Genomic DNA, 27,770 nt, shown 5'->3' with positions numbered 1-27,770 from the left:
GCGGGACGGGCGTGGGTCAGCCCAGAAGAACCGTTCCCAAGTGTCAGTCTAAGTCAGTCAGACTCAGTCAGACTCAGTCACTTGCCGACCAGTGTGAGGGTCCGGAGGGAGAGTGCCATGCATCCCAAGTGGATGATGCGCCAACCGACAATCATTATTATTTGGATTCGCTAGGTGAGTCGGGTTGATCAGAAACAAAGATAGATCGAGGAGCCAGAGGAAGAATCAGGCATTCATAAAGTGTTTCATCGCGGTCAATCAATCCCTTCCTCGTTTCTTTCTTGTCTCTTTCTACTTAATCACGGGTGGCTTTTCCCCCCCCTCCTTTTAGTCCGCCCCGGCCATCCAGTCAGACTGCTTCGCCAGTCAGGTACCTACCTTCAGCACTACAAGTACACCACCTACTTAGTACTACTAGTACGTCCAACATATCTACTACTAGTAGTACTTACTCCGTACCTCCACCGAAACACTACTATTACTTATCACCTTGACCTCCGTCCGCCTCCACCACCTCCACCTTCGGCGCGGTTCTAAAATTCCTCCCTCGGGGGTCACACGCTCTTTATTCTCTCATAAAGACCATCCTTCCTTTGTCGTCTTTATTGGCCTCTTGTCTGGTCCAGTCCCGCATTCCTTCATTCCTGGCGGGGGAAAACGTTATCCCTCGTGTTCTGGTGAGTTGGGCCGGTCTCGCGCCCTCGCCCTGCGATCGCGCTCTCGGCGTCCTGCAGCCCTTTGCGCCCAGGTTCTGTCCGCTGACAACATTGTTCTCCCTTTCGCCAGGAAACGGAATTCTTGCGCACGTCTTTCTTTTGAGTCGGATGGCTGCGTATTTCGTACGGGACTGTTGAAACTTGGACCTGGTGTTGCTCGTCTGCAGACCTAGCTTCCAGTAAGCCACGCGCCCCTAACTACTGCTAGGATCTTGCAGCTATTTTCTGTCTTAACTACCCGTGTCTCGTGGGCTAACCTCCTATTGGTGAATAAAGAGTGAAAACGACCTTTGAGCATTGGTTCTTGGTGACCTGATTGTTACTGCCCTCCAACCGGACAAAGAATCCGCATTCGCTTGTTCAAAACTCGCCTCAATCCCGGCCGGCGCCTTGTTCAATTTTCTAGATCACTGTTGGCGTCATGGCATACCCTCAGCATCCAGCGCAGAGAGCCCCCCCGGTGCGAAACTATGCGCCCCGCCCTCCCGCCCGAGGCGGGGGCTACCAGGGCCCGCCGCAAAATGGACATTACGATTATGGATACGACAATCAACATTACGGATATGGCGACGCTGCCCAGGATGCTCGGCATGGTTATCCCGGTGATAGTGCGGTCCCAAGGTCATATGGCCCTCCGCGAGGCGCGCCACGGCCTCCACATGGTGGCTATGGCCCCCCAAAGGAAGATCGAGGGTACGCATATCGGGGACGCCCGCCGCCGCAGGGATACGATGGTCGTCGTGGATATGGGGACAGACCTCCTCCGATGCAGGATCGTATGAGACCGCGTGAGTATAAACGAAACTACCCTTTCGGAACGCGCTATTGACCTTGTTTAGCTGCTCGTGGACCGCACTCTCCCGACAAGATGGCATTTGACAACCCATTCCCATCGTTCCCCGTAAAGGATCCGTGCGGACCGAGAGGGATTGAGAGTGGGATGGCTGCAATGAACCTCAACGGTGGCCCCGTACCCCCTTCACAGGTTCCGGACCGCCCGCATACGTCGCATGGCAGACGGCAACCTAGGCCTGGGTCTCCTGGCCGCGGCAGAGGCAACCATCCCACACCTCCTGTGAGATCGGCTAGTACAGGTCGTCCTCGTGCAGGTTCATCCGATCGATACGACCGGTCGTACACCGATCCTAGTGGCCCGCCACCCGTACCACACGTCAATCGAAGTGCTACGATGCCCGTCAACCCAGCAGTGCCACCTGCACCGTCCAAACCGCTGTACCCTGGACAGTCAACGTACCAAGACCTTAACTCTCCCCCGCAGCATGGCCAGCATGAGCATTTCGATACTGAAGCATGGTTGGACAGCTATTATAATTCGGTTCATGCTGGTGACCACGACATGCCTAACTTCGATGCCATGCCTGATCCAGCAAAGGGGGGCGTAATCGATGAGAGTTTGCCCGGCTTAGAACAGCCTAAGGCTAGAGCGCCCATTGAATCACCACCGTCGTCTCGCGGAGGATATACCGCATTCAACCCTCATGGGGCGGGTGATCCCTATCCCCAGTCACCGACTGATACCAGGGCTGCACCCGTACCAAACCAGTTTGCGAATGCAGGGTTCCAGTTCGACCTACCGAGTGAGGGACTACCGGGCCATCCTGGACAGCAACAAGACAATGCGGGATATGCTTACCACGCCAACCCTTACGAGGATCCCTACCATCAAGGACAAGGAAGCTGGGGCGCTACGATGCCACAATATCCCGAAAGTTATAGCGGCTATTCTGTTCCGGAGAACTATTCCGCTCCAGCCAACTATCCTGCTCCAGCCAACTTTCCTGTACCAGAGAACTACCCTGTCCCGGAGAGTTACCCTGCACCGGAGAGTTATTCCGCTCCAGAAAATCCTGCCCGGGGCAATGGGCCACCTCGTCCCTACAGGGCCAACCAACCTGCGCCTGTACATGAGCAGGCACAACCGCCTAGCCAACCAGAATCCCTGGATGCTCAGAATAATCCCGATGCACTCCCTCATCATCCCGTGCCTTTCCGCCCCGGCCACGATCAGGGGAGTAAACCTGCCCCAGTACGACAATATGACAATGTCAGCACTTCAGCATCCCCCCCTGCTGCACCACAAGCCGTTCCTGCCGACCCAGCACCTTCTGGACCAGTCACTCAGCAAGAACTTCAGCGCCTTCAGCAGCTAGCCAAAAGTCGACCGTCAGATAACAAGACGCAGCTCTTATTTGCGCAGAAGTTGGTTGAGGCGTCGACGGTCCTGGTTGATGCCAGCCGAATGGACCCGAAGACTAAAGCGAAGGCCCGTGAAAAGTATATTATGGACGGTAACAAGATAGTCAAAAAGTTGGCCTCCAGTGGGTATGCTGATGCGCAGTTCTTTCTTGCGGACTGTTACGGCCAAGGACAGATGGGTCTTAATGTGGATCCCAAGGAGGCTTTCAGCCTATACCATTCCGCTGCAAAGCAAGGCCATGCTCAATCTGCATATCGAGTCGCTGTATGCTGCGAAATAGGACAGGAGGAAGGTGGAGGCACCAAACGTGATCCATTCAAGGCGGTGCAGTGGTACAAACGCGCTGCATCCCTGGGTGACCCACCGGCAATGTACAAGATGGGAATGATCTTGTTCAAGGGACTTCTCGGCCAGTCAAAAAACCCACGTGAAGGGATTTCGTGGTTAAAACGCGCTGCGGACCGTGCTGATGTCGAAAACCCACATGCTCTTCATGAGCTTGCCCTCATGTATGCCAATGCGGGCAGCAATGATGTTGTCATTCAGGATGAGGCCTACGCTAGCCAGCTTTTCCACCAGGCTGCAGAGCTGGGGTACAAATTCTCACAATATCGTTTGGGCACTGCCTATGAGCATGGCTTGATGGGATGTCCTGTCGATCCCCGGCAGAGCATCATCTGGTACACCCATGCTGCAGCCCAAGGAGAGCACCAAAGTGAACTTGCTCTCAGTGGATGGTACCTTACAGGCGCGGAGGGCATCCTCCAGCAGAGTGACACGGAAGCATATCTCTGGGCGCGAAAAGCCGCGACTGCCGGCCTTGCCAAAGCCGAATATGCAATGGGATATTTCACTGAGGTTGGTATCGGCGTAGCTGCCAATTTGGACGATGCAAAGAGATGGTATTGGCGGGCAGCTGGTGAGTTATCCTGCGTCTAGAGGCCTATTCAGTCGCTAATGTCATTCCAATACAGCGCAACAATTTCCCAAAGCTCGTGAGCGTCTCGAGGAACTTAAACAGGGCGGCGCCCGGATGCAAAAGACACGACTCTCCCGATCTGCTGTCAATCAACAAAAGCAGAACGAGGGCGATTGTGTCATAATGTGAATGAGCATGATTTTTGGACGTTCAAAATTTCGGGGGATGTTCTTATGTTTCCTTTCTACCTGTTTAATACTCTTTTTGAACCTGCCGGCCGGTGCACTTCCTCGCCGCCGAGTGTTTATACCCACTAACGAGCTGGAGCTGGATTATGATGCATGCATTTCTTGCCTGGGAAGCAAGCCATTGGGAGGAAATTGGTCTGGCCGTTTTGGATTGTACCCGTCTTGATTCCCACCGTGATTTGGTTAGATTAGACACCGGATGATGCCCCATGCTGTTTCATAATATCTTAATAATGACCTTTTTATCAAACTGACAAATTCTTTACCAATACCCTCGCCATCATTCCCAGACGAATCAAATCCTCAGCTGCCCGCGGCCCAATTCCGCACTTCCGACGGATAGCCCCCCCTTTCCCGATCGGATCGTCTCTGATTACAAAAGGCAATATCGGCCTCATAATACCACCCCCATCACCACCAGCACAATATTCTAGATCATCCCTCAGATCCGATCCAACTGACCCTGCATAATAAATTAAGAATATCCGCCACGAAGGATCGATCTTCCGTACCCTTCCATGCATGCTTCCTTCCCCCCTCCCTCCTCCTTCTCTTCCTCTAAGCCCAATCTGCACACACACCCTTGTACTTAAACTCCACCGGGAAGATTCCGCCTCCCCTCTTCCCTCAGCTACATATACATCTATGTCTTCTTCCCCCATTCCGCCAACCCAGGATAATACGCACCATCACCAGAGTACAAGAAAACCATCACTGGCAGTGCTTTCTGTGATTGCGCTGCTTGTTGCGATAGTCATCGCTGCGCTGTTGGGTTATTTAGGAAGTGAATCGGACGCGAACGCCAATCTGTTCGGGTTAAGACGGTTGTTTGCCTCGTCGGGTGGTCGGAAGGCGGTTTCTACGTCTTCGGCTTCGAGGGCTCTTTCGGATAAAGTTAAGTTGGGTGCAGAGGTTGTCGGGATGGAGAGAACGCCGGTTTATTTTTTGAGTCATGGTGGGGTATGTTTTTCCTCTGTTCTCTGTTCTTCACATGGGGTTGTGGTTATGGGGTGTGGTGTGTTGACGATGTATAGCCGAATATCATGTATGATCATGAGCATCCGGCGTATCATAAGTTGGGGGAGATTGGGAAGGAGATCACCACTAAGGTGAAGCCGCGCGCGGTGGTGGTTTTCTCGGCGCATTGGCAGGCGGGTGCGGATACGGTGCAGGTTAATACGGCTGAGATTACGGATTTGATTTATGAGTATGTTGTTTGAGGTGATTTTCTGGGGTGGTCGTTGGCTGACGGTGGTTTAGCTTTTATGGGTTTCCCAGTCATTATTACAAGGAGAGGTACCCTAATGTAGGGAGTCGGGAGATTGCGAACAAGGTGCTTGATGCGTTGAGTCAGGCGGGGATCAAGGGTGAGGGGGTGAAGAGAGGTCTTGACCATGGTGTGTGGGCGAGTTTCAAGTGTGGTAGGTTTGACCGGATAGATGAATTGGAGAGGCGCTGACATCACTAGCCTTTGAGCCTGAGTCGAACCCGCTCAATGTTCCGGTTGTCCAGGTATCTCTGTTCAAGTCGGAGGACCCCATGCAGCACTACCGACTCGGACAGGCGGTGTCCAGACTCCGCGATGAGAATATCCTGATCATTGTCTCTGGTATGGCAGTGCATAATCTGCGTGATATGCAATTTACCTGGGGCGACCCGCGGCCGTTGCCGTACACCGTCAGCTTCGACGAAGCTCTTAAGGAGGCCGTCACGAAAAAAGATCCGGCGGAGAGAGAAAAGGCCATGGCGGACTTGCTGAAGCGGCCGGATGCTAGACAGGCGCATCCATCGTTCGACCACCTGCTTCCAATTCATATCGGAGCTGGAGCTGCGGGCGATGATGTCGGAAGGAGACTGTGGACCTTGAAGGAGGGAAGCATGAGCTGGGCGCAATATAGATTCGGTAGCATCGCCAACAGTACAAGTTCTCTGTAGTCGAGAACCAAGCAATAAAATCGTGTAAGATTGACTGGAGTTATGACGGCGAACGAGTCTTCAATTCATCTATAGATACAGTGTAGACAACTGGAAATGCGGTGCATGAACATATACGGGCGCGTGGTAGTATCGCTATGACGACTCCTTCACCAATTGAGTGATCTTCTCCTCGATCTGCTGGTCCGTCAGGCCTAGATACCGTTTTTAGTCAGTCGCGCGTTCATGTTTTCCGATCAAGAATCTTACCGGACAGAGCCGCCTGCTTCTCTTGGCCGAGACCTGCGCATATATTAGCCAAACCAAAGCCATGGTTCTGTAGATGGTGCATTCATATCATACCGTATCTGGCGTAGACTCTAGGCACAGTACCAGCTGCCTCGCGAATCAAGATGGGAGTGTAAGGGTTGTGCTTCTTCATGGTCGGGTATGCGCGCTGCAAGAACGAGCTATGCAATGTCAGCGATTTCTGCCGGACTCGTATCGCTCCAAATATATGTGGACTCACCGAGTAGCAGCGCTGTCCTGGGAGCTCTGGCAGAAAAGGAAGCGCAGCTCCTTCAGACCCTTGGTAAAAGCGTACTTGGACGACATTGTGGGGGATGATCGTGACAGCGGGACGACCGGGAATGGCAAGAAAGTCGACAACGGCAAATTGGCCCCGTGAGATTCAGCACCGGGTATCAATTGGGGGGCGACGGAGGGGCAAGGACCGACAAGGCGAGCTGGAAGCTGATCACAGGGAGTCTGGGGGAGAGACGACGAATTGATTCCCGCTGGAGGTTCAGAGCCGTACAGACCAATCCGGGCAAGCGTGATTGTCACCGCTTACCTCAGCCGGAAAAGAGCCGCAAGCCCAACGGAAGGCCGACCTCGGGGCCCGCCGGCGCTCTCTTCTCTCCGTCATTTCACCCAAAGATTCAATCCAAGCTCAAATTCCCTTGGCTTGTTGCCTGTGGCTGTTGTTGTGTACGGCGTCTATTGACCATCTCCCCTCTTCCCTCCATTGGACCGAACGTTGTCCATTTCTTTCCGTTCTTCCGTCTCACCGCCGTCCTTGATTCTCCGTCGCGCTCCATCCGCGCCCTATCATTCATTCACCATGTCGTCGTCCCGTATTGGTCTTCGCTTTTTCCAGAACTCCAGAGCTGCTTTCCGCAATGCATATGGCCCTTTCCGTCGGCCTGGTGGCCAGGGCTTTCGCTTCCAGAGTTCCGATGCTGCGGCCGCTGAGCAACAGAGCACTTTCCAGCGTCTATGGAACAGCCCGGTCGGTGTGAAGACGGTGCATTTCTGGTGAGTCTATGTCCGAACTATGTGCTGCTATATATGCCAGTCCCTTTTATTGTTCAACTTTTTGCTTTTTTCTCGATCTATATACTAACATTGACGATCCCTAGGGCCCCTGTTATGAAGGTACGAAATCTTACACCTTGCTGATGCCCGTGATCCGGACAAAATTTCCTCCTTGATTGCGATAAACCTCCTACTATATCTGGATGACCTCCCACTGACTTAACTAGTGGGCCCTTGTCATCGCCGGTATCTCCGACCTTAGCCGTCCCGCCGAGAAACTGTCTCTTACTCAAAATGGTGCTCTGATGGCCACTGGTGTCATTTGGACCCGCTGGTGCATGATCATCACCCCCAAGAACTACCTGTACGCATCCCCGACCCAGATTGCAGCAACGTGAAGGGAAGTGTAACTGACTAAGCTAGGCTCGCTGCCGTCAACTTCTTCCTTGGATGTGTCGGTGTTGTCCAGGTCGGCCGTATCTTCAACTACCGCCGTAGCCTGGACGGCTCGTCGACCGAGGCCGTGAAGGATATGGAACATGAGGTAGCCGACCAGGCCAAGGCTGTCGCTACCCAAGCCGAGGCCGCTATCAAGAAGTCTTCTTAAGCAATTAAGTTATCTGGAACACGGATCGTGTAAACAACAGCCTCAGCGGCAATAGATTGTCTTGAAATTTGGCATTGGTGAGTAGGCTCATAGAGCACGTTGAAGAGATTAAGATTGGTTAGAGGCGACTCTGACTTATATGTACATATTCCACTTTGAATTGCATCGACTTTTCCAATGCTTGTCGGCATCATAGATTCGTGGAGGTGCTTTGCACATTGTAACGTTCGAGATATTGTTGTGCGTCTATCACCGCCATATGGTCAGACACTGCGCTTTGGCGGTAGGGGTAAACTATAACTAATCAAGGGTCTCAGATGACTATATAGATTGACTGGTGTGAATGTAAGGGGCTTTTGAGGTGTTTAACAGATTCATAGTTGCCTAACTGTCTGCTTAATTGCCGCTGCGCAATGGATACCATAAAGCGGGGGAGATATACCGCACGGCATTTGCACTTACTGCAAGTGTCCTCGGGAATTGGCCTGCGCAATCTCCCCAGGGATCAAACAATAGCCGGATATTGTTTGCTTACTCCAATGAGGTAATGCTGCAGACAACAGCTGGGGAAAGTTTCTCTACCAAATCCCCAGACACCCTTTTTTCCCCCAATCGGAGAATCATCTCCGCCAACCCCTCCTATCACATCGCCCGTGCTTGCTCCTCCACGCAACCTCCCTCCACCACATTATGGAGCAGCTAATCAATCGCCAAGCGTGCCTGTTGATACCGGTCCAAGCCACAAGCTTAGCATGGGCCCACACTCTCCGCACATTGCTCCGTTTGGCTGACTCCGTTTCCCCGGATATGCGATTCCAAGAACTCCCCCGAGTCAAGCACATGGTGGTGTTGTCATCATGGCCAAGACTGCGGGGATCATGCGTTTGCTCGTTGCGCAGGGGTATAAATGACAGGGGAGGGAGCGTGAGTGTTTCGAACTGATCACTTCCAGGCTCTACCCAGGACACCGGAGTCGTCTCCCTCTTTTCTCACAATGAAATTCTCACACGTTCTCACACATACACTGAGCCTTGTCGCACTGGGGGCTACAGTGGAAGGCTTTTCTCGGTCCAGAAACGCGGCCTGCAGTCCACACAAGCCATTCCGGTCTCTACCTACAAGCTCGAGTAGAGACAGAACCTGCCACGTTCGCAGCCATGGTAACGGCACTGACGACTCCGATTATATTCTCTCCGCGCTGCACCAATGCAATCATGGTGGAAAAGTCGTTTTCGACGCAGATAAGGAATACATCATCGGAACGGCGCTGAATATGACCTTCTTGAAGAACATTGACCTAGGTAATTACTTCACTGGTCCATTTCATGCAACACACGAAGTTAACCTGATATGTTATGACAGAGGTCCTCGGAAAGATCCTATTCACCAATGATACAGACTACTGGCAAGCGAACGCATTCCCGCAGGGTTTTCAGAATGCAACGACCTTCTTTCAGCTCGGCGGCGAAGACGTGAACATGTACGGGGGCGGCATCTTGGACGGCAATGGACAGGTCTGGTATGATCTGTATGCAGAAGATGACCTCATCCTGCGGCCAGTTCTGATGGGCATTATCGGGCTCAAGGGTGGCACTATTGGACCGTTGAAACTGCGGTACTCGCCGCAGTATTACCATTTCGTGGCCAACTCCTCGGATGTGCTCTTTGATGGGATTGATATCTCCGGGTATAGTAAGAGTGACAATGAGGCGAAGAACACGGATGGATGGTACGCTTCCTGCTTCCTTCAAATCGTGTATATGCAAGACTGATATATCTGATAGGGACACCTACCGCTCTACCAATATCGTTATTCAAAACTCTGTCATCAACAACGGCGATGGTATGTGCAGCCCACAATTAATCCATTCCAAATAGTTTCTGACTCGGAAAGACTGCGTTTCCTTCAAGCCAAACAGCACCGAAATCCTCGTACAGAACCTTCACTGCAATGGCTCCCACGGTATCTCTGTCGGCTCTCTTGGCCAATACAAGGGTGAAGTAGACATTGTTGAGAACGTCTATGTGTACAATATCTCCATGTTCAACGCTTCGGTGAGCCATGCCGACACTATCTGATGATGTGCCCTTGCTAAGATATATTTGCAGGACATGGCCCGCATCAAGGTCTGGCCAGGTACTCCCTCCGCGTTGTCAGCCGATCTTCAAGGTGGTGGCGGTTCAGGCAGCGTAAAGAACATCACTTATGACACGGCATACGTCGATAATGTGGACTATGCTATCGAGGTCACGCAGTGCTATGGACAGAGCAATCTCACCTTGTGCAATGAGTACCCGGTGAGTATTTGCTACGCCCAATATTACTTTCGAGTATCGTTAAACCTTCGAGCAAACTAACATGCGATTAGAGCAACCTCACCATCTCGGACATTCTCTTCAAGAACTTTCGTGGAACAACATCAAAGAAATACGAACCATATGTTGGAACAATTGTCTGTTCGAGTCCAGATGTAGGCGAACTCTCATATCATGTCTTGCTACGGAAATACTGACATTCATAGACCTGCTCGGACATCAACACATCCAATATCAACGTGACCAGCCCAATTGGAACAAATGAGTTTGGTTGCGACAATGTGAGTATTGAGTCCCAAGTCCAAAGACAATGGCTAATGCTGTGCAGGTTGATGAGAGTCTGCTGGTGAGCGTTAACTGTACCGCAACTTGAATTGATGACTAGTATGCATTGATAGAGGTTGGATATAGCTTAGATGAAAATTAAATGTGTATATATCACTTCGCTAAGTTAGATTATCTATAGACGGGCATGGAATGGTCATATGTTTTGAATTCACGAGGGTCAGGTGATCAAGCTCGTCCCTGCGGTGTGTAGATAAACTTCAAGGTTCTTTCTCTCGCTCCCCGTAAGATCCATCATCAACCATTCCAAACTTTATCATCATTGCTTTTGGCATCTCCAAAATACACATGGGCTAGCAGTTATCCACCATTCTAAGATATCCACATCCTATCCACGTCACTCAACACACCGCGATGGGAACTTAGTGTCAGGGTGTATTTCCGTCTGAGGCATTGCGACCCCGAGGTTATTGCAGATCGACATACGTCAATGGGGAAGTAACTTCCGGGATGCACTGGTGACCAATGATCTTTCTTGGAAATCCATATCCTAGCAGGTTTCCACCCAAGAGCTCCTTGGGCAGATGGGAATGGATATGTATCCTGCGGTGTACTTAGTTGAGCAGCTGACAGCCATTTCCACTCGCATGCTAAAGCTCTAATCTGCACCTAGGTGGCATAGTTGGCCTCAAGTATCGGTACGTCATGCGGCAGCTGCAGAATTAGGGAGGTGGTAGAGCTAACCTGAACATGTCCCCTATGAGCCTGTTACTCAACACCCCGAACAAAAGCCTATGCCGGACAGATTGGCTCAACCGCGGCCAAAATAACTCAAGCTCACGCTAGCCATTACCCTGCTTTATCGCCACTGTCTGGACTCTGAATGATGTGACAGCTGGTAGATCAGAGTTTGGGCTCCCGAACTCACCAGCCCTACCATTGAATATATCTGGGCAATATGACATCGAAATGCCAGCAAGCCGGTTCTGACGCAGCGTTTGATGTAGAACTAGAGCGACCCATTGCTCGTCTGTCATTGTGATACATCCAACCAGGATCGGCATGCCATGTACCCTGGCCGGGTACGCCCGGTGGACGTATCACCGGCTTGTTGATTTAAAAACGAGGGTGTCGGCAAAATCTCGATTCTTTCTTCTGCCCATTTTTTCCCATGTACTGATACTTTCAGACAAGGCCAATTTTACCAAAATGCCATACGACATCAGTGATCTCTTCAACGTGCGCGGGCTAGTTGCCGTCATCACCGGCGGGAGCTCAGGTAGGTCTCATGGCCCAACCCGCATTCACTCTATCATCAATTAACCACCACCCACAGGCCTGGGCAAGACAATGGCCATTGCTCTCGCTACCAACGGCGCCAGTAGAGTCTACATTCTGGGTCGCCGCAAAGAGACCCTCGAAGACACTGCCGACATGCACCCCGGCATCATCATCCCGATCGTCGCCGATGTGGGCTCGAAAGCCTCCCTCGCCGCTGCTGCCGAAGAAATCCTAGCTGACACCGGATATATCAACCTCCTGGTCGCGAACGCAGGCATGGTTTACCTGACTGCTCCCGAGACCATCGACGACGGCCCCGGCAGTGTCAAGGTCGGGCGATCACTAAAGGAGAACCCCACCCCGGCCGACCTGGAGTCATTCCTCATGGAGACGCCAGACGAGGAGTTCCTGGATACGTTTCGGGTGAACACGGCGGGGGTGTTCTATACTATTGCGGCATTTGTGTCGTTGTTGGACAAGGGGAATCAGCAAGGCAATGTTTCCCAGAAGAGCCAGGTGATTGCAGTGAGCAGTGTGGCGGCACACAACCGGAGGGTGACAGGGGGCTGTGCATATGGGATGAGCAAGGCAGCAGTGGTGCATCTGATGAAGCAGATGATGACGTTTTTGATTCCCCAAGGAATAAGAGCGAATACAATTTCTCCGGGGCGTAAGTAATCCACTAGTCTGGTCTGTGCATGGGTGCTAAGCTAACGTGGACAGTCTTCCCGAGTAATTTGGTCGGGGGTCCGTCGAATCATGAGATATCGGTGGAGGGAGCATTCGATAGAGAGTTTATTCCGCTGCGGCGAGCGGGAAGATGCGATGAGATTGCGGGCGCTATCTTGTACCTGGCGAGTAAGGCCGGGGGATACGTCAATGGTGATTTACATCTGATCGATGGGGGGATGGCAGGGTGTCCTAATTGATTTTTTGATGTTTCTTGTCTGGCGTCGGGGGATCTTGTGCTTGTTATGGTTGCATTATCCAGATGGCATGATAATTTGCATAGCCGGGCGGGATCTTGAAGGAACAGCTGGAATTGGTGTATGAACTCTATTTAGATTAATATAAACCTTGAGCATAGCATAGTTTGAGCGATTAATTGGGTACCTTCCAAAGACCATGGCACTTGGCCAGTGGCTGGATTCTCACTTCGCATTTCATGTGCCACGAGCCCAGATGAATGACGGTGATACAATTGTTTGCCTTTCTGTCAATTTCCCCGAGTGTCCGAGTCGACTCGATCACCTAAAAATAAATTAAAACTCGATGTCTCCACTCCGCCTCGATTAGGATGTTGCGCGACAACCACCAAATTGTGTGCCACCTGCCAAGTAATACTATCGGTATCTCTGCCATGATCGACGGTTTCACCAAGCCTCCATGCAACCTGGCTTATGAATCTCTAGCTCTCTCCAGGCAAGCTCGAAACCTGGAGTGGAGAAGTGGCGAGGATTGTGGCTGTTCACATATATTTAGAATGTGGCTGATGCTGTCCATCATTGTCGGTCTAGAACTCAATTCAGGTGACGCGTCTTATAGCTGCCTCAGGTACATCCGCAGCAGCAGATTACAGTCTACTATCAAGCATTAATTGAGATTTCCGATATACTCGATCCTTAATCCAGGGACCATACCATCCGGGGGAAAGTTACATACGTATTGCTACTTGCTAGTCACGCGCCGCCGGCCCACCGAATCCCTGTGCGGATCATCCAGGCCCGATCCTTCCACCGGCACTGCACTCGGGCGGACCCGAACCATCCCAGCTCATGATTCCCTCTACTTTCAATGAGGTGGAACTATACGAACTACGAATACTCTGGAAGGTATCTACTCCCTCCCGGAGATCATCCTGGACCAACCACCAAGGGAAGGATGACTCCTGCTGCCTGGGCTGCTGTGAATCCGAGCCCCACCACCCCTCTTTCTGGTGGCCCCACCCAGAGCTGGTGAGGTCATTCGGCAGCCGTCCCCCCTCAGGGTCCATCCATCCAGGAGGCGTAGGGCAGCAATGCCTCTCCAGTCGGTATATAAACCTTCTTCTTCCTCTTCTCTCCTTTCCTCTTTCTTTCCATCAATCTTCTACCTATCCAACTGACATCCACCCCGCCTTACCCCTCCTTAACCAAACCCCAACCCACCCCAACAACAAGCAAAATGTCCTTCCACAACTCCTGCCAGAACATCCACCTTATCCACGAGAACGGCTCCACGCTGCTCCACGTTGAAGCCAGACGTCGTAACGGCGAGGTCGTCGCCCGCACTATCCGTCTGGACAGGCACATTGGAAACACTGATGGTATGCCCGCCTACCCCCCTTTCATACAACTCCCCTGAAAGCAAAACACATAGCTAACACGTATTCTTCATGATTGGCAGGCTGGTTCATCTGGGGCGGTTCCAACTTCACCGAATCCTCCCACGACATTCAACTCGAGCACACGGAGCGCGGACCCAAGTTGACGGCTCATCTGCGCAAGAACGATGGCGGATACCGTGAGCTGCAGGGCATTTACCTCGCGGATAAGATTGCCAATGAGGATGGACATTTGGTTTTCTTGGTGAGTTACCCCCTTTGGTTTGGGGATGAGGGGTTTAATATGGAAGGATGTGCTGACGTGGTGGGTATAGGGACCTTGAGTAACATATCGCATGGGTTTGAGGGGAGGAATTGATTGATAGGTGGTGCCAGGGGAGAAGTCGCCTCGATATTATTATCTGGGTAAATTGTAAAATTGTTATTGGTGCTTGCATAGCGAATGAATTGGATTGATTTGTTGATTTGAGTTCCGAATGTTGATGGTGGACGATCGGATAGGATAAGATTTTGAGGCACGATGTAGATATACCCGATCAGAGGGGTGTTTTGTTTCCCTTTCTGGTTTGGTGCAGGTATTAGTATGCAGATAATGTACAGGATGCAGTGGTGTGCTGGCAGGGTTTATTTGCCAATGAGATGGGGTTGAGCTGCGTAGAGGCTGGTGATCTCGGTGGGTGTCTGGTGCTTACTGAAGCTTGGTGGAGGGGTTGTCATGCTCACTACTAGTACTCCGCAGGAGGTGATTATATATCTCGAACAATCAAGCCAAGAGCTCATAACCACAATAACTATGCACTATCATGGTATTGAAAGTGATGTTGGATTTGGCTGATACCCCACATGATTGGGCTGGCCTGACCACGCGGAGCGAGCAGCAGCCATGTGGGAAATGCCTTACCCCGCATCCTGAGAATGTCACCCCAGGGTGGGTATAGCATCAGATTAACAAAAGACCAGACCAGATTATAAGTATATCCTCATTACATGCATATATACTTATTTACTTACATTTACTTACATCCATGCGTATACACAAAGGCCTTTGCTGGATGTTACCATACAATCGCCACCGGAGGTTGCGAAGTACCACTGACTGAGATGGAATAGGAATAGCTCGACTGCCTTGATACCAGCGACTACCTACTAGTAGTATCTAGTACTCCCATCTCACCCACAGAACCAGATACGACGGTCTCACATGACTAAGATCAGCCTGTAGTGTGTCGTACAGCATAAATAGCGAAACATGCGGTGGGACTGTGACTGTATTATGGGACGGGGTTCAGACGGACGGTACGTTGACTCATTGGTCGGTGGCAATCATTGAGTGGGGAGATGGGATAGATAGACGCTATGGTATGATTTTGAGGATTTCGGATGGGGGATAGTTGACTTCTCAAGCACAGCTAGATAGGTCTAGATTTAATGATGGTGCTCGTATTGCCAGGCCCATGACTTGCTCTCGGCTAAAGTGGGACGCAATGTTTGCCTCCTGGTACGGTACGACGGCGCATGCAATGGCGGGACGAGACGCCGTGCCCGCCAAGCCTCTTGGCATGACACCTTGCTTTCCGGTGAGGTGCGGACAATGTGGTGTCGGGGGCTGAATGGAGGCGACCTGTCTATTGACTCTTAGGGGAATGATCTCGGGCTCGAGTAATTGGATGGAGCAATAGAGCCACGTGTCGAGCTCAACACCCTCGGCCAGCGCCGAAGCTCTCTTCCTGGTTCCTCCTGGCCAACAAAGACCCGGAGGTCGCTTCGGACCAAGACCTGAATCCGGACTGAGAGAACCAGTTACCGTTCGACTCGCGGGCTGGGCAACCCTTCTATAGTTGCAGTGGCGTCTGGGCGTCTGTGCTCGCTAGCAGGTGTTATGATCGTACGGGTCAGACTCGGGAAGGTTACATTGGAGGCTGACATGAGGGCAGAGATTTTTGAGAGTTAGGTTAGGGAGCTGACATGAAGCCCGAGTGGAAGGCATGTGGCAGCATACCCGTGGGGAAGGGGGCAAACGGCCTGCTTCTAGGTTACCGTGAGAGACACAAGCGGTGCTTATTTCGCAATGTTGTTTGGTGATCAGGGTCCAAGAAGCCTGGCTCGTGATCAGGAACCCAAACTGACAGACGCTAAGCGGATAAGGCTAGGGCTGGTAACTGACTGTGGGGAATCCTTCCCCCAACAGAGCACGTGGTAGGTTAAAATTTCCGACCTCTGTGGAACCCTACCAATCAGAGCGGGCTGCTGGGTGTGTCGGCTTTGAACCGAGCCTCTGTTTGGTTGTTGCTGGATGCAGGTGAGCGATGTACTGGTTACTATACTGTACACATGCTTGACTCGCGTTGGGCTCGATCTGGATCTTCCCCGTAAAGACGGTGGTCCCTTCTCCCCCCCCCCCCCCCTGTGGATACTACAGGATGCCATGTTACGGTCAGCCTGGGGAAGCGGGCTGGTCTGGGGTTGTACGGAGTCCCCGGCCGGTAAAAAATTAAACTCTCCGGACATTACCTCAGCCTGATGATTGGTTTCCGTGGGCTGGAGATAGACATTCACTGGCACTTGGGGATCCTAATTCGGTCTGGTGGTATTTGAGGGGACCCTGCACATACCGTCGCTAGACCACAGCTTCACGGCAGCGTTTGTTGTGCAGCCCATCAAGCCATGGCGGGGGGCAAAAGTGACCAGGCAGGATCGTGGGCAGGGTTGGGGAACCCCGTGGGCATTCCCCCGGAACCAACCGACACTGGGCCGATTCAGAACGGGAAGTTGCAAGCCCAGTCCACAGTGAGCAGGGCATGATGCAACTTAGACCCTCGCACAGGATTATAAAACCGGCTAGTACCCCTGGTCTTGGTTTGTTGTTCTTGGTTTTTCACCGGTCCCCTTTTGTTTCCCCTCTTCTTTCCTGCAACCTTTTGTTCTGACCGACAACACCCTTTGCTTCCTTCTCACACTGACGATTGTGTCATACCTCTGGTTGTTTATCACTCTCACTGTACATCCCATCATACAGTCTAGCATTCACAGTCGCTATGGCTGATGGGTTTGTTGACGCCTCGCGCGTCGAGGCCCCAGTCACCATCAAGACGTACTTGATGTGTGCTTTTGCCGCCTTTGGTGGTATCTTCTTTGGTTATGACTCCGGTTATATTAACGGCGTTATGGGAATGAGGTACTTTATCGAGGAGTTCGAGGGCTTGGTGAGTTTTCTCTTTGGGTTTCCTGAGTTTTCTCGAGTCAGTAACTGATGTAGCTAGGATTATGCGACCACTCCTGCCGATTCCTTCGTCATCCCATCTTGGAGAAAGTCGTTGATCACATCCATCCTGTCGGCGGGAACATTCTTTGGTGCTCTTATTGCTGGTGACCTGGCAGACTGGTTTGGTCGTCGTACTACCATCATCAGTGGCTGTGTCGTCTTCATCGTCGGTGTTGTCCTGCAGACCGCTTCGACATCACTGGGATTGCTTGTCGCCGGACGTTTGATCGCGGGTTTTGGTGTTGGCTTTGTGTCTGCCATCATCATCCTGTACATGTCCGAGATTGCCCCTCGCAAGGTTCGTGGTGCCATCGTCTCGGGGTACCAGTTCTGCATCACCATCGGTCTGATGTTGGCCTCTTGCGTCGACTACGGCACCCAGAACCGCACCGACTCGGGCTCCTACCGCATCCCAATCGCTCTTCAGATTGCCTGGGCACTAATCTTGGGTACTGGTCTGTTATTCCTGCCAGAGTCTCCTCGTTTCTTCGTCCGAAAGGGCGAACTGGGCAAGGCTGCCAAAGTCCTCGGTCGTGTTCGTGGTCAGCCACATGACTCGGAATATATCAAGGATGAGCTGGCTGAGATTGTTGCGAACCACCAGTATGAGATGCAGGTGATCCCGGAGGGTGGATATTTTGTCAGCTGGATGAATTGTTTCCGTGGCAGCCTTTTCTCTCCCAACAGCAACCTCCGTCGTACTGTCCTGGGGACCTCCCTGCAGATGATGCAACAGTAAGTCTTTCCAGAAATCTCGGCATCCCATCTGTACATTGATAACGTGCTTTAGGTGGACCGGTGTCAACTTTGTCTTCTATTTCGGAACGACCTTCTTCCAGTCGGTGAGTAAACCGCTCGTAATCGAGGTGGCATGCTGACGGATACAGCTCGGAACCATCAGCGACCCCTTCCTCATTAGCATGATCACAACCATCGTCAACGTCTGCTCGACTCCTGTCTCGTTCTACACGATCGAGAAGTTTGGTCGACGCTCCCTCCTTCTGTGGGGCGCCCTTGGCATGGTCATCTGCCAGTTCATCGTCGCCATCGTCGGAACTGTAGATGGCGGTAACAATCGTGCTGTCAGCGCGGAGATCTCCTTCATCTGCATTTACATCTTCTTCTTTGCCAGCACATGGGGCCCCGGTGCCTGGGTTGTGATTGGCGAGATCTTTCCCTTGCCTATTCGGTCGCGTGGTGTGGCTCTGTCGACGGCGTCGAACTGGCTCTGGAACTGCGTAAGTGTCCTCTCTCAGATCGCTGAAACATGCTGACCATGCTTGCCATGCAGATCATCGCCGTCATCACTCCGTACATGGTGGACAAGGACAAGGGAGACCTCAAGGCGAGGGTGTTCTTCATCTGGGGATCGCTGTGTGCCTGCGCCTTTGTCTACACGTACTTCCTGATCCCGGAAACCAAGGGGCTTACCTTGGAACAGGTGGACAAGATGATGGAGGAGACCACGCCTCGAACCTCGGCCAAGTGGGTGCCGCATGGCACCTTTGCGGCCGACATGGGTCTCACCACGCAGGAGGTGACCGAGAAGGCGACGGCTGTGCACCAGGAGGTGTAATTGGAAGCTGTACTCTGTACCAACTTCTGCTTCGTTTCGACGATGATGAGTGGCACTGTTTGTCCATGGTTATGCGCAGTCGCCATGGTACTTATCTAGTTTGCCTTGTGCCTTGCTTTACTTGAATGATAGCTAATTAATGATGCATGAGAATATGACCTCGTGTTTTTGCTGTATTCTTTCTTTTGTCGGCCGACGCCCGGGCCGAACTCGGGAGGCTGCATAACTCGGGCAAAGTCCGCATGCTGCGCCAAGGAGGATGAGAAGCGTTCATATGGCTAGAGCAGACAGATCATATCACCATATTGCGTGTCACAGCTCCGCCGTAGTAATGTAGTATTGGCCATATGGATAGAAAACTAGCATATCCTTCAGGTCATTGACAGTCGCGGCATTCGGAAGCACAAAACAAAGAATGCCGGCAGGGATCCGGAGGTTCCGCCCCGCCAAGCCACGCCGCGGCGGAGGCCTACGTATGCCGCCGCTGATCGGCATCGCGAAGGCCTCCCACCTCCCCGCCGTTGCGATGCGTCGCAACGCGTCCGTTTTAGCCCGACATAATCCCACGAATCACTCCCTGCTCTTTAGTCAGGGTATCGACTGCCAAGCCGCCGGTTGTTTGTGGGTGATGAGCCTAATTGTGATGAGGTGGACGACCCCACGGCCTTGCAGGGACAGCGCTTCATGACAGGCCCTTGGTCCCTGATTCGGGGTCTTTGTCCCTTGATCGGGTGGCTTCTATCATCTGGATGGGTCAAGTGATGACGTGCTTTTGCTTCTCCGTTTTTCAGACTTGGAGGGGGGGCTATAGGGGTAGAGTGCAGGTTGATGAGCTGGGTGAGTGAGAACAATGTGAAAGATTCTGCCTAGAGTAGCGCTGATATTGAGATATCTTGATAGGAGATTTATGCCTATCGTGTGGCTAGGTAGTGATTCCGATCGACATGTTGAATGCAGTGAGCAAACTCCACGTTCGAAAACCATATTATGGGAAATGCACATTCGCTGGATGAAGTCCACGCACGCCAGATATCTTCCCCATCCAAACTAATAATACCCCAAACACCGACGAGATATTCGATACAGCATAAACATAATCGTTGATCATATCGGCCAATGAAAGATCTGTTCGAGATCTCGGGCCTTGAAACCGCGTGTCCCTACTCCTGTTTGCCAAGTCCTTGCTGGGCTGGCATCTGGATTCGGCCCCGCGGACAGCTTATGCACTATGCAGTAGGCAGAGACTTACCCCAATAACGGGTTTGGGTGGGATGGAAGTGCCGTGATGCCAAGATGCTGCAGGTCCTGCAGGTTGGATGATTAAGCGGAAGATCCACCCTGTGGAGTCGAGATCAGCCTGAACCGTGGCTGGTAGCGAGAGTTGGAGTTAGATCTGGTATTGGGTGTAGGTGCTGCAGGGGTTATTTGGCGGTTTACTGGTGGTGCATGAATCTTGTTTGTGGGATGTGGTGTGGGAAGGGCATCAATAGGCAATGCGCAGTGAAGCATCTGATTCTGCCTGAGGTCTGGGAATATCTGATATAATAGTTTTGGGGTTTTAGCTAATGACTACTGTGAGGGCAGCTAGAGAATCTAGAAGCTTCAAAGACCCATCGAGCCACTCGACTATCGAGAATCGAGATAGCCTACCCCAACCACCCTGAACTAAACCTAAAACACTACGGACCTGACAACCCCCATTTATGCATCAGTCAGTCACACCTTGCCATTCAACCAGTGCTTAGCAGTCTTTTCTCATCAAGTGGATGCCGGGCCGCGTCGCCAGCGACGATCCTGCCCTACCCATCACGGGTCTGGCCCCAGCACGATGTAAAGTTGGAAGCATTCGAGGCATCAGAGCCCTTGGCAGGAGGAGCTGAGCAATGTCCGCGGTTTCATTTGACAGCTTTCTCCATGGTTGCGTCAGCTGGATAGCATCATATTCAGTGACATGGGTATCCGAGAGAAGATATAAAGGGCCTCTGCCCGGATGAATCTTATTTTTCAACAACATTCATCAGCTCATCACTCTCCTTCCAACCAAGTCACATCTATCAAGATGGTTCAGCTTACCACCCTCATCACCGGACTTGCCGGTCTTGCCAGCGTCGTCTCGGCGCATCCCGGCCACGACCACAAGGCCGAAGCTGCTGAGCGCGCTGCCTTCCTGAAGCGTGCACCTCGCAGCCTGAGTGACTGCTCTGCTCAGCTGAAGGCCCGGGGCCTCGAGAGGCAGAACATTGCTCGTCGTGAGCAGGCTGTCAATGACCTTCGCCGGAAGAGGGGATTGCAGACCCGTATGCTCCCATCCAGACCTGAAGAATCATGAGCTGACAGATCAGACGCTCCCCTCCTGAGAGCCCGCGACCTTGATACCATCCTCAACACCACCCACCACTCGTCTCTGAACGTGGACCTCGACACTGACCCGAGCGTTCTGTTTGCCTCCAATGCCAGCTGTATTCTTGGCCCGGATGTGACCCAGGGTCCTTATTGTATGCTTCATACCCTGTATGAATTCTCAGATACTAACCAATGTGGCAGACGTAACTGGCGAGCTTATCCGCAGCGACATCACCGAGAGCCAGGAGGGCGTGCCCCTTTACCTTGATGTCCAGCTCATTGACACCAGCACTTGCGAGCCTGTCCCTGAGGTGTACATTGATATCTGGCACTGCAACGCTACTGTACGTCTCCACCTGATTCCATTACCACAATATTGAATGCTCACAATATGTAGGGTGTCTACTCTGGCGTTGCTGCCTCTGGCAATGGCGACTCCTCCGACACCTCCAACCTGGACGCAACCTTCCTCCGCGGTATCCAGCAAACCGACTCCGAGGGTGTTGCGCAATTCACCTCCATCTTCCCCGGCCACTACACCAGTCGTGCGACTCACATTCACGGTACATGCCCTCTTTCAAACTTTCTACGCTCTGTACTAACAGGAATAGTCCTCTCCCACACCCCCAACGACACCACCGTCCTCGCCAACAACACCCTCTCCGGTCTCTACACTGCCCACGCCAACCACGTCGGTCAGCTCTTCTTCGACCAGGACCTGATCAGCAAGGTCGAGGAGACCAGCCCCTACAACACCAACACCCAGGACCTGACCGAGAACGCCGACGACTCCATTCTGTCCGAGGAGGCCGACACCATTGACCCCTTCGTCGAGTATGTGCTCCTTGGTGACGACCTCAGCGACGGTATCTTCGGATGGATTGCTCTGGGAGTGGATGTGGATGAGGACAGTGAGATCACTCCTGCTGCCGAGTACACAGCCGACGGAGGTGTTGAGAATGACTCTAGTTCTGGAATGGGTGGCGGCTCTGGTGGCATGGGTGGTGGTTCCGGCCCTGGTGGTGCGGCCCTAGTGCTTCTGCTTGAGTTGCTGGTGATTGTTGATGTTGAGATATTTTGAGTTGTTTTGCCTTGTCATTTGTTGTTCGTGATTCTAGGTAGTAGTGATAGGATGTTAATCGATGCATATATTGCTCAGGTGATGATGATAGCTGATCAGAGAGATAATTAGTATCAACTTTGTTAACACTGCGTAATTCAGGAAAGAGAAAAATACACATGAGGTCTCTGGTTCTCTGTCTACTCCTTCATGACCTTGTTATGACCATCCATCTTCCACCTCACACCCCCAAAATGCCATCCTCCACAAACGCCACCAAGCCAACCCCCCTAACCAAGATCCACTACCTTCACCAATCCTCCTTCTTCACTCCCCACCTATAAACCCTAATTGTGATTGACTTGGGATATTGTTGAGGGAAACAAAGACTTGGGTAGGAGATCCCGGTTTTCAGAGCGAGTCATCCGGACAGCCGACGCATATCAAATCGAATTTGCAGGCCGGGACAACACAGAATGCTACACCTTCATATCAAATATCCTGCTACATGAGCCAGTGGGCAATGAACTGGGTAGATATACAGGGTGATACCAATTCACCCTAGTCACTTGTCTGGACTAGATCCGCACTTGAGTCTTCTCCCAGATGCATTTTCTCGCTCTCCCTATGATATCCGATCACAGGACAACATTTCAGGTTCTATCTTTGTATTATCCCCCTCTACTAGAACTGGTCTCTCTTCTTTTCACACCAGAATCGTGCAGTCATACATAGTTTGTCTGAGGAAAACGTCATTTGTGAAGAGACAATTCCCATTATTGCAGAAAAAACAACAGAATCGCCCTTTATAAACTTATCCCCCTCTCCTTTTATCCTCATCAAAACACCAACCCTAACACATCACCAAAATGGCACCCCCTCCTCCACCTATCGACCGCCCCCCAGCATCCCTCCTCACCACCCACAACTTCAACAACCTCAGCCATCTCAGCAATCTGCTCCGTCTCGTCCCCGATCCCTTCAAGCCCTATATCCTCGTCACCGACGTCCCCGAAAGCATACCCGACGCCTTGGCCGATGCCTGCTTTTATCCCCCGGGGCGAAGAAGTCAGTGGCCTAGCGTGGTGGTATTGACTGGGTATCTGGCTGAGAGAAAGTATCTTAGGAATGAGGCGCGGTGGTGGTTGAAAGAATCAAGGACTGATGTGGGTAAGGTGCTTTTGATCTGTCTGGGGAGACGTAGGATTTGGATGGAGCAGTGGACGTCGGGTGATTATGTGAAACATATGGAGGTTTTCAGAGGGGAAGACGGGGTTGATGTTCGAGGGGATCAAAGGCTGAGTTTGAGGTTCAGGGATTTGTTTCTGGAACCTAGGGCTGTGAGGTCGAGGACTAAAATAAACTTTGATGGTTCGTTTATGGTGGATATGGCTACTTGTGTTTGGAATTGTGAGTGGCCGGATGTATTGTTGGATTGATATTTTTTGCAGGGGTGATATCGGGTCCTATCGAATGGTTTCAGTATGTTTGTTGATGGAATTTAATTGTGGGTCATACTCATCTCACCATGCTTTCTGTTTTTCAATACATAGTAATACCACGTTCTTTGTATGACCAATTCTTTGATCCGGCATAGAGAAAATATTACAATGAATAAAGCATTCAACCCGGAAGATAGCCGAAACAGCCCTAAAGCTCACAGACAGCAGATGACATGAAAGGTCATCTGATAAAGAAAGTCTCCTAACATCAAAGGCTACAACCTACCACTGCTGGTGAGACTTCCCACCTTGTCTAATCGCCCGCAGGGAGACTTCTAGAAACATTGTATCCCCATCGGAGTGAACCTATATCGGCACAGTATTAAACTCGACATTGCCCTTCTACCCAAACACTCCATATAATGATGATTGTTATCCAAGCTGTAACCCTCATCTCACCCTCCTCTTCCCTTTCTACGCCCAACAATAACCCCCTAGAAGAGACCCTTCTGATGGATATATCCTCATTGACCACCCCAATAATAGAAGTCGGGAAGTATCCGACAAAGCCTTTGTCATGATCTCAACCAACCAGACCTCCGGGACACACCATTTGCTGTTATCGGACAACTCCTTACAGCAATCAATCCCGATATGTTTTCAATATGTATGATGTATCCCCTACTCCCATCCTTTAAAGATATTAAACCATACAGCCCAACTCCACGATCATCAAACGCATCAGTCAATTCATATTCATCACTTACACACCACCAACCATGCCCCCACCCCGCCCCCGCATCTACACTCTTTCCCCCAGCACCACCCACCGCCTAGGCACCCACCCCCAATCCATCGCCCCCATCATCCGTTCCGAACTCACCAAACCCACTCCATCCCCATACATCGTCTTCAGCCACGTCCCCCCCACCTTCATCGACAAATCCAAACACAACCCCCACAAACACCTCGGCACGCCCTCCACAAGAATCACCTACGACGAAGTCTCCCGCATCCTGATCGTCAAGATCCCCTCCCCGCTACACACAAGAGCCACAGCCGCGTTTACTTACCAGATCCTCGCCTCTTTAGATAATATGGGACTTTTAAGCGAAGTGAATAAACGACGAAGAACAAGAGTTACGGATATGCTGGTATCCAAGGAGCCGGATTCGAGCTTCGCGCGGAGAGATTGTTCGGATGGATGGCCAAGTGTGGTGGTCGAGTGTGGCTGGTGGGGGAGTTTGGGGCATTTGAGGAGGGATGTGGAGATGTGAATTGGGAGGTCGAGGGGGGAGGTAAAGGGGGTTGTTGTTATTGGGGTGGATGGGGAGAAAGGGAGGGAGAGGATTGTGGTGGAGAAGTGGGTGGGGGGTTTGGGGGTGATTGTTCTGTTTTGATGGTGATGGTGATGGTTGGTGGGGTTGAAGATATAGAGTATGTATGGGATCAGGTCTCTTCTGGTCGCCTGATCCAACACACAGCACTGGCCTTTTGCGAGGCGCGTTGACGCTGAGCAATATAGGTCCTGCTGCGGAAAGTCTCCAGCTCCAGGGCTTTCCATAGATTTACAGATTCTGCTTTCTTATTGGTTGTTTCAGAATGGATAGAAGAAGGCTGTAACCACCCATTCTTCTCGGAAACAAACAGTATCTGCATCCACAAATGTAAGATATCTGCGTGTCATGGTGCCGACGTGGGGTGTCGAGGTATCAGGGCGGATCTATTCCTCCATCTTCCCCTATTACTCTACACTGACAAGGATAAAGAGGCTTCAAGATTAGGTCTTAGCACTTCTATCAAATTTACATTTATCTCTAAGCCGAAGATACACGACGCAGTACCTAACAAGATGCTGATCATTCTGTAGCGTAGTTGCGAGGATATACAATCTTACCTAGTCTCTTATCCCACCACAGCCTGGCATTCTTCAGGAGAATATAACTAGCCTTGTGAAGGCAAATTTCTCGCCCGTTGTATCAATTACGGTTGTGTAGTGTAATGGTCATCACTCTGGATTCTGATTCCAGCAATCCCGGTTCGATCCCGGGCACGACCTTTTTCCTTTTTTTTTTTTTTTTACTTTCAAACGTATCGGGCTTGTAGTATAGAAGTGTAAGGCTGTCTACCATTTACCTACATGCTCATGTAAAATCATCATGGTTCCTCGCGGGTCAGTGTTGAATATCATGTTCGACGTCGGGAAGCCCCTTGATCTCAGCCAACGCAGTACATAGGTATCATACTGAGTCATAAAACCTCGCATCTCGTGGACTTTTTTTATCTATTCATGCCTGCTTACTTTTGGACTGGGGGGTCGCATCTCTTATCTACATTGGGCCCACAATGTGGCTATACCACATTCATCCCCAGCCGTGCCTATGTCTTAGCTTATAGTTTACTATATTCAAATCATTCTTCGATCACCACGTGCATTATATCTCACCCAACATAGCGATAGTAATACCAAATCACTGCCGTTTTCCATCTTGAATCCATTTTCAATGATCATCACAGACTTATTGAGATTCACCAAAATCAGAATAACCACGTACACCAAACCAGCCAAAGATAGCTATCATCTTTCAATAAGCAGAGTATATTCTGACAAATCCCCCTTTTCTTGCCTGTGTGCTGGGCTGACTGGACCTGTAGACTTGCTAGGATGAACTGGTTATGTGTTATGGTGTCTAAGTGACGGATTTCGTCTGGTTTTGCACTCCGGAACGTCCCAGTACCGCCGGTCAAAATATCCATATGCTTGGTGCAGTCCTTGTGAAGTTGCCAGAATTTTGAGGTTGGGTAGAAAAGAGAAGGGGGAGAATTGATCGGTATTTGGTTTTCTGTCGGGATCGTTGTTTCTCTCAGTTTTAATGATGGTTTATCTTGTACTGTTGTTGTAAGTAAACTTGGTACCTGACTGATGGTGCTGATTCCTTGATCTTATGACTATGTTGAAGAAACGTTAAACCCAATATATTAGAGGATGCAGGCTGAGTTGGACCATATTTATTCGAACAAACTGTGGTAGTGCTCTTCCAGTGCTGATATATTTGGCTTCGATAAATCCTCTGAAAAGTGTCCAAGTCAAATTCAACTAAGCTGTCTGTCGTCTGTGTATGATCAGATTGTCCTTACCGTTAGACACCGCGCTATGAACATGAACGAGGATAATGATAAGCCGGTAGAGAACCTATATCATTGAGATCTTCTTCACCATGAAGTCTTGGGCTATGCTAACTGTCCAATGTCAGACCCACGTCCTAACTTAACATCCTTTAGTCAAAGACGATAGAGAATAGCTTTTAGTCGTAGATTGATCAGACCTCATCCACCCAGATTCAACAACCACACTTGGCTAATTACGCTCTCAGCCAGCAGGAAGATGCTGGAGAATCCAGCTTGTATCTGGTTTCTCGCACATAACCGACTATATCAACTGCTAATCCATATGCCTTGAGATTGCCGAAATCCGTATATTCAGATAGAGACCCTTTGTTTGGATTCTTGCAATGGGGATATGGACAGGGGCTCAGTTAGATCCATTTTCTGGGATCGCAGAAAGTAAGATGTGTGTTCATTAATTCGACATCCATACTGTAGTAAATGAACTTGTTTCATCGCCAGGGAGGCCGAGCCAATGGACTGATCCGGTGTCTCTGTCTCGTGTCAATCGGGGCCGTTTTCTTCGACTGCTTAACTCTAGATATGTTCCATATCCTAACTGTTTTCTTCTGAATACTGGCTTTTTGTTGGTCGAGAGTCCTAGCATCTCTAATAGAGGGTGAAGGTATATCTGGAAGCAATGGGATATTCTGAGTGGAATTTTTGTCAGGGGGAAGTTGGGGAAGGAAGACTTTCTGGAGACGAGGATTGAGATAAATAGCCAGTTTGGGTGAAGAGAGGAAGATGGTAGGTATTTTGGTGAATCAGCAATTGGATG

General features: G+C 51.0%; 11 protein-coding genes and 1 non-coding gene across 12 annotated transcripts; 10 read left to right on the top strand and 2 right to left on the bottom strand.

Annotated features, from left to right (window-relative positions):
• Positions 1 to 1,137: 1,137 nt before the first annotated feature.
• On the top strand, positions 1,138 to 4,042 carry BO94DRAFT_545191 (putative chitin synthase activator (Chs3); the record flags this gene model as incomplete). The annotated part of the gene is made up of 3 exons (XM_025613221.1): positions 1,138 to 1,504; positions 1,556 to 3,853; positions 3,909 to 4,042. The coding sequence occupies 3 exons, from the start codon at positions 1,138 to 1,140 to the stop codon at positions 4,040 to 4,042; spliced, it is 2,799 nt and encodes a 932-aa protein (XP_025468819.1).
• An 892-nt stretch (positions 4,043 to 4,934) lies between these two features.
• On the top strand, positions 4,935 to 6,061 carry BO94DRAFT_533924 (DODA-type extradiol aromatic ring-opening family dioxygenase). Its single transcript, XM_025611426.1, has 4 exons — positions 4,935 to 5,061; positions 5,136 to 5,308; positions 5,362 to 5,522; positions 5,570 to 6,061. The coding sequence occupies exons 2-4, from the start codon at positions 5,145 to 5,147 to the stop codon at positions 6,034 to 6,036; spliced, it is 792 nt and encodes a 263-aa protein (XP_025468818.1). The 5' UTR covers positions 4,935 to 5,061; positions 5,136 to 5,144; the 3' UTR covers positions 6,037 to 6,061.
• A 110-nt stretch (positions 6,062 to 6,171) lies between these two features.
• On the bottom strand, positions 6,172 to 6,630 carry BO94DRAFT_584449 (L51/S25/CI-B8 domain-containing protein; the record flags this gene model as incomplete). The annotated part of the gene is made up of 4 exons (XM_025615629.1): positions 6,172 to 6,230; positions 6,286 to 6,318; positions 6,379 to 6,485; positions 6,545 to 6,630. The coding sequence occupies 4 exons, from the start codon at positions 6,628 to 6,630 to the stop codon at positions 6,172 to 6,174; spliced, it is 285 nt and encodes a 94-aa protein (XP_025468817.1).
• Positions 6,631 to 6,949: 319 nt separating this feature from the next.
• BO94DRAFT_533920 (mitochondrial pyruvate carrier family protein) lies at positions 6,950 to 8,135 on the top strand. The gene is made up of 4 exons (XM_025611425.1): positions 6,950 to 7,332; positions 7,437 to 7,452; positions 7,560 to 7,696; positions 7,756 to 8,135. Exons 1-4 carry the CDS (start codon positions 7,139 to 7,141, stop codon positions 7,937 to 7,939), a joined length of 531 nt encoding a protein of 176 aa, XP_025468816.1. The 5' UTR covers positions 6,950 to 7,138; the 3' UTR covers positions 7,940 to 8,135.
• A 697-nt stretch (positions 8,136 to 8,832) lies between these two features.
• On the top strand, positions 8,833 to 11,054 carry BO94DRAFT_24725 (putative extracellular exo-polygalacturonase). The gene is made up of 8 exons (XM_025606420.1): positions 8,833 to 9,240; positions 9,302 to 9,668; positions 9,724 to 9,782; positions 9,834 to 9,994; positions 10,049 to 10,237; positions 10,309 to 10,410; positions 10,462 to 10,536; positions 10,584 to 11,054. The coding sequence occupies exons 1-8, from the start codon at positions 8,934 to 8,936 to the stop codon at positions 10,626 to 10,628; spliced, it is 1,305 nt and encodes a 434-aa protein (XP_025468815.1). The 5' UTR covers positions 8,833 to 8,933; the 3' UTR covers positions 10,629 to 11,054.
• A 695-nt stretch (positions 11,055 to 11,749) lies between these two features.
• Positions 11,750 to 12,750, top strand: BO94DRAFT_584446 (SDR family NAD(P)-dependent oxidoreductase; the record flags this gene model as incomplete). The annotated part of the gene is made up of 3 exons (XM_025615628.1): positions 11,750 to 11,819; positions 11,877 to 12,491; positions 12,545 to 12,750. 3 exons carry the CDS (start codon positions 11,750 to 11,752, stop codon positions 12,748 to 12,750), a joined length of 891 nt encoding a protein of 296 aa, XP_025468814.1.
• A 1,234-nt stretch (positions 12,751 to 13,984) lies between these two features.
• BO94DRAFT_584445 (CVNH domain-containing protein) lies at positions 13,985 to 14,467 on the top strand (the record flags this gene model as incomplete). The annotated part of the gene is made up of 3 exons (XM_025615627.1): positions 13,985 to 14,126; positions 14,207 to 14,388; positions 14,459 to 14,467. 3 exons carry the CDS (start codon positions 13,985 to 13,987, stop codon positions 14,465 to 14,467), a joined length of 333 nt encoding a protein of 110 aa, XP_025468813.1.
• Positions 14,468 to 17,179: 2,712 nt separating this feature from the next.
• On the top strand, positions 17,180 to 18,982 carry BO94DRAFT_555586 (sugar porter family MFS transporter; the record flags this gene model as incomplete). Its single annotated transcript, XM_025613813.1, has 5 exons — positions 17,180 to 17,347; positions 17,405 to 18,141; positions 18,197 to 18,248; positions 18,294 to 18,644; positions 18,698 to 18,982. The coding sequence occupies 5 exons, from the start codon at positions 17,180 to 17,182 to the stop codon at positions 18,980 to 18,982; spliced, it is 1,593 nt and encodes a 530-aa protein (XP_025468812.1).
• Positions 18,983 to 21,030: 2,048 nt separating this feature from the next.
• On the top strand, positions 21,031 to 22,457 carry BO94DRAFT_489835 (intradiol ring-cleavage dioxygenase). The gene is made up of 5 exons (XM_025609101.1): positions 21,031 to 21,279; positions 21,325 to 21,477; positions 21,527 to 21,669; positions 21,723 to 21,888; positions 21,937 to 22,457. Exons 1-5 carry the CDS (start codon positions 21,042 to 21,044, stop codon positions 22,404 to 22,406), a joined length of 1,170 nt encoding a protein of 389 aa, XP_025468811.1. The 5' UTR covers positions 21,031 to 21,041; the 3' UTR covers positions 22,407 to 22,457.
• Positions 22,458 to 23,308: 851 nt separating this feature from the next.
• Positions 23,309 to 23,976, bottom strand: BO94DRAFT_24474 (uncharacterized protein). Its single transcript, XM_025606392.1, has 2 exons — positions 23,913 to 23,976; positions 23,309 to 23,851 (listed from the first exon to the last, which is right to left on the bottom strand). Exons 1-2 carry the CDS (start codon positions 23,913 to 23,915, stop codon positions 23,540 to 23,542), a joined length of 315 nt encoding a protein of 104 aa, XP_025468810.1. The 5' UTR covers positions 23,916 to 23,976; the 3' UTR covers positions 23,309 to 23,539.
• A 293-nt stretch (positions 23,977 to 24,269) lies between these two features.
• Positions 24,270 to 25,104, top strand: BO94DRAFT_623213 (uncharacterized protein; the record flags this gene model as incomplete). Its single annotated transcript, XM_025617137.1, has 2 exons — positions 24,270 to 24,494; positions 24,544 to 25,104. The coding sequence occupies exons 1-2, from the start codon at positions 24,405 to 24,407 to the stop codon at positions 25,102 to 25,104; spliced, it is 651 nt and encodes a 216-aa protein (XP_025468809.1). The 5' UTR covers positions 24,270 to 24,404.
• A 710-nt stretch (positions 25,105 to 25,814) lies between these two features.
• On the top strand, positions 25,815 to 25,886 carry BO94DRAFT_t136. The gene has a single exon. It is a non-coding gene; the product is annotated as a tRNA-Gln (tRNA).
• Positions 25,887 to 27,770: the final 1,884 nt, after the last annotated feature.

Source organism: Aspergillus sclerotioniger (assembly GCF_003184525.1).
Source record: "Aspergillus sclerotioniger CBS 115572 chromosome Unknown BO94scaffold_10, whole genome shotgun sequence".
Taxonomy (NCBI): Eukaryota; Fungi; Ascomycota; class Eurotiomycetes; order Eurotiales; family Aspergillaceae; genus Aspergillus; species Aspergillus sclerotioniger.
The sequence above is the reverse complement of the archived record's forward strand: the minus strand, read 5'-3'. Positions and strand labels throughout refer to the sequence as shown.

Coding starts and splice junctions, on each gene's coding strand:
- BO94DRAFT_24725 (XM_025606420.1), top strand. CDS start 8,934: ATGAAATTCTCACACGTTCTCACACATACACTGAGCCTTGTCGCACTG. Junction 10,238..10,308: donor CCTTGTGCAATGAGTACCCG/GTGAGTATTTGC, acceptor ACATGCGATTAG/AGCAACCTCACCATCTCGGA. Junction 10,537..10,583: donor ATGAGTTTGGTTGCGACAAT/GTGAGTATTGAG, acceptor AATGCTGTGCAG/GTTGATGAGAGTCTGCTGGT.
- BO94DRAFT_533920 (XM_025611425.1), top strand. CDS start 7,139: ATGTCGTCGTCCCGTATTGGTCTTCGCTTTTTCCAGAACTCCAGAGCT. Junction 7,697..7,755: donor ATCACCCCCAAGAACTACCT/GTACGCATCCCC, acceptor TGACTAAGCTAG/GCTCGCTGCCGTCAACTTCT.
- BO94DRAFT_489835 (XM_025609101.1), top strand. CDS start 21,042: ATGGTTCAGCTTACCACCCTCATCACCGGACTTGCCGGTCTTGCCAGC. Junction 21,280..21,324: donor GAAGAGGGGATTGCAGACCC/GTATGCTCCCAT, acceptor CTGACAGATCAG/ACGCTCCCCTCCTGAGAGCC. Junction 21,670..21,722: donor TCTGGCACTGCAACGCTACT/GTACGTCTCCAC, acceptor CACAATATGTAG/GGTGTCTACTCTGGCGTTGC.
- BO94DRAFT_533924 (XM_025611426.1), top strand. CDS start 5,145: ATGTATGATCATGAGCATCCGGCGTATCATAAGTTGGGGGAGATTGGG. Junction 5,309..5,361: donor ATTACGGATTTGATTTATGA/GTATGTTGTTTG, acceptor ACGGTGGTTTAG/CTTTTATGGGTTTCCCAGTC. Junction 5,523..5,569: donor GTGGGCGAGTTTCAAGTGTG/GTAGGTTTGACC, acceptor TGACATCACTAG/CCTTTGAGCCTGAGTCGAAC.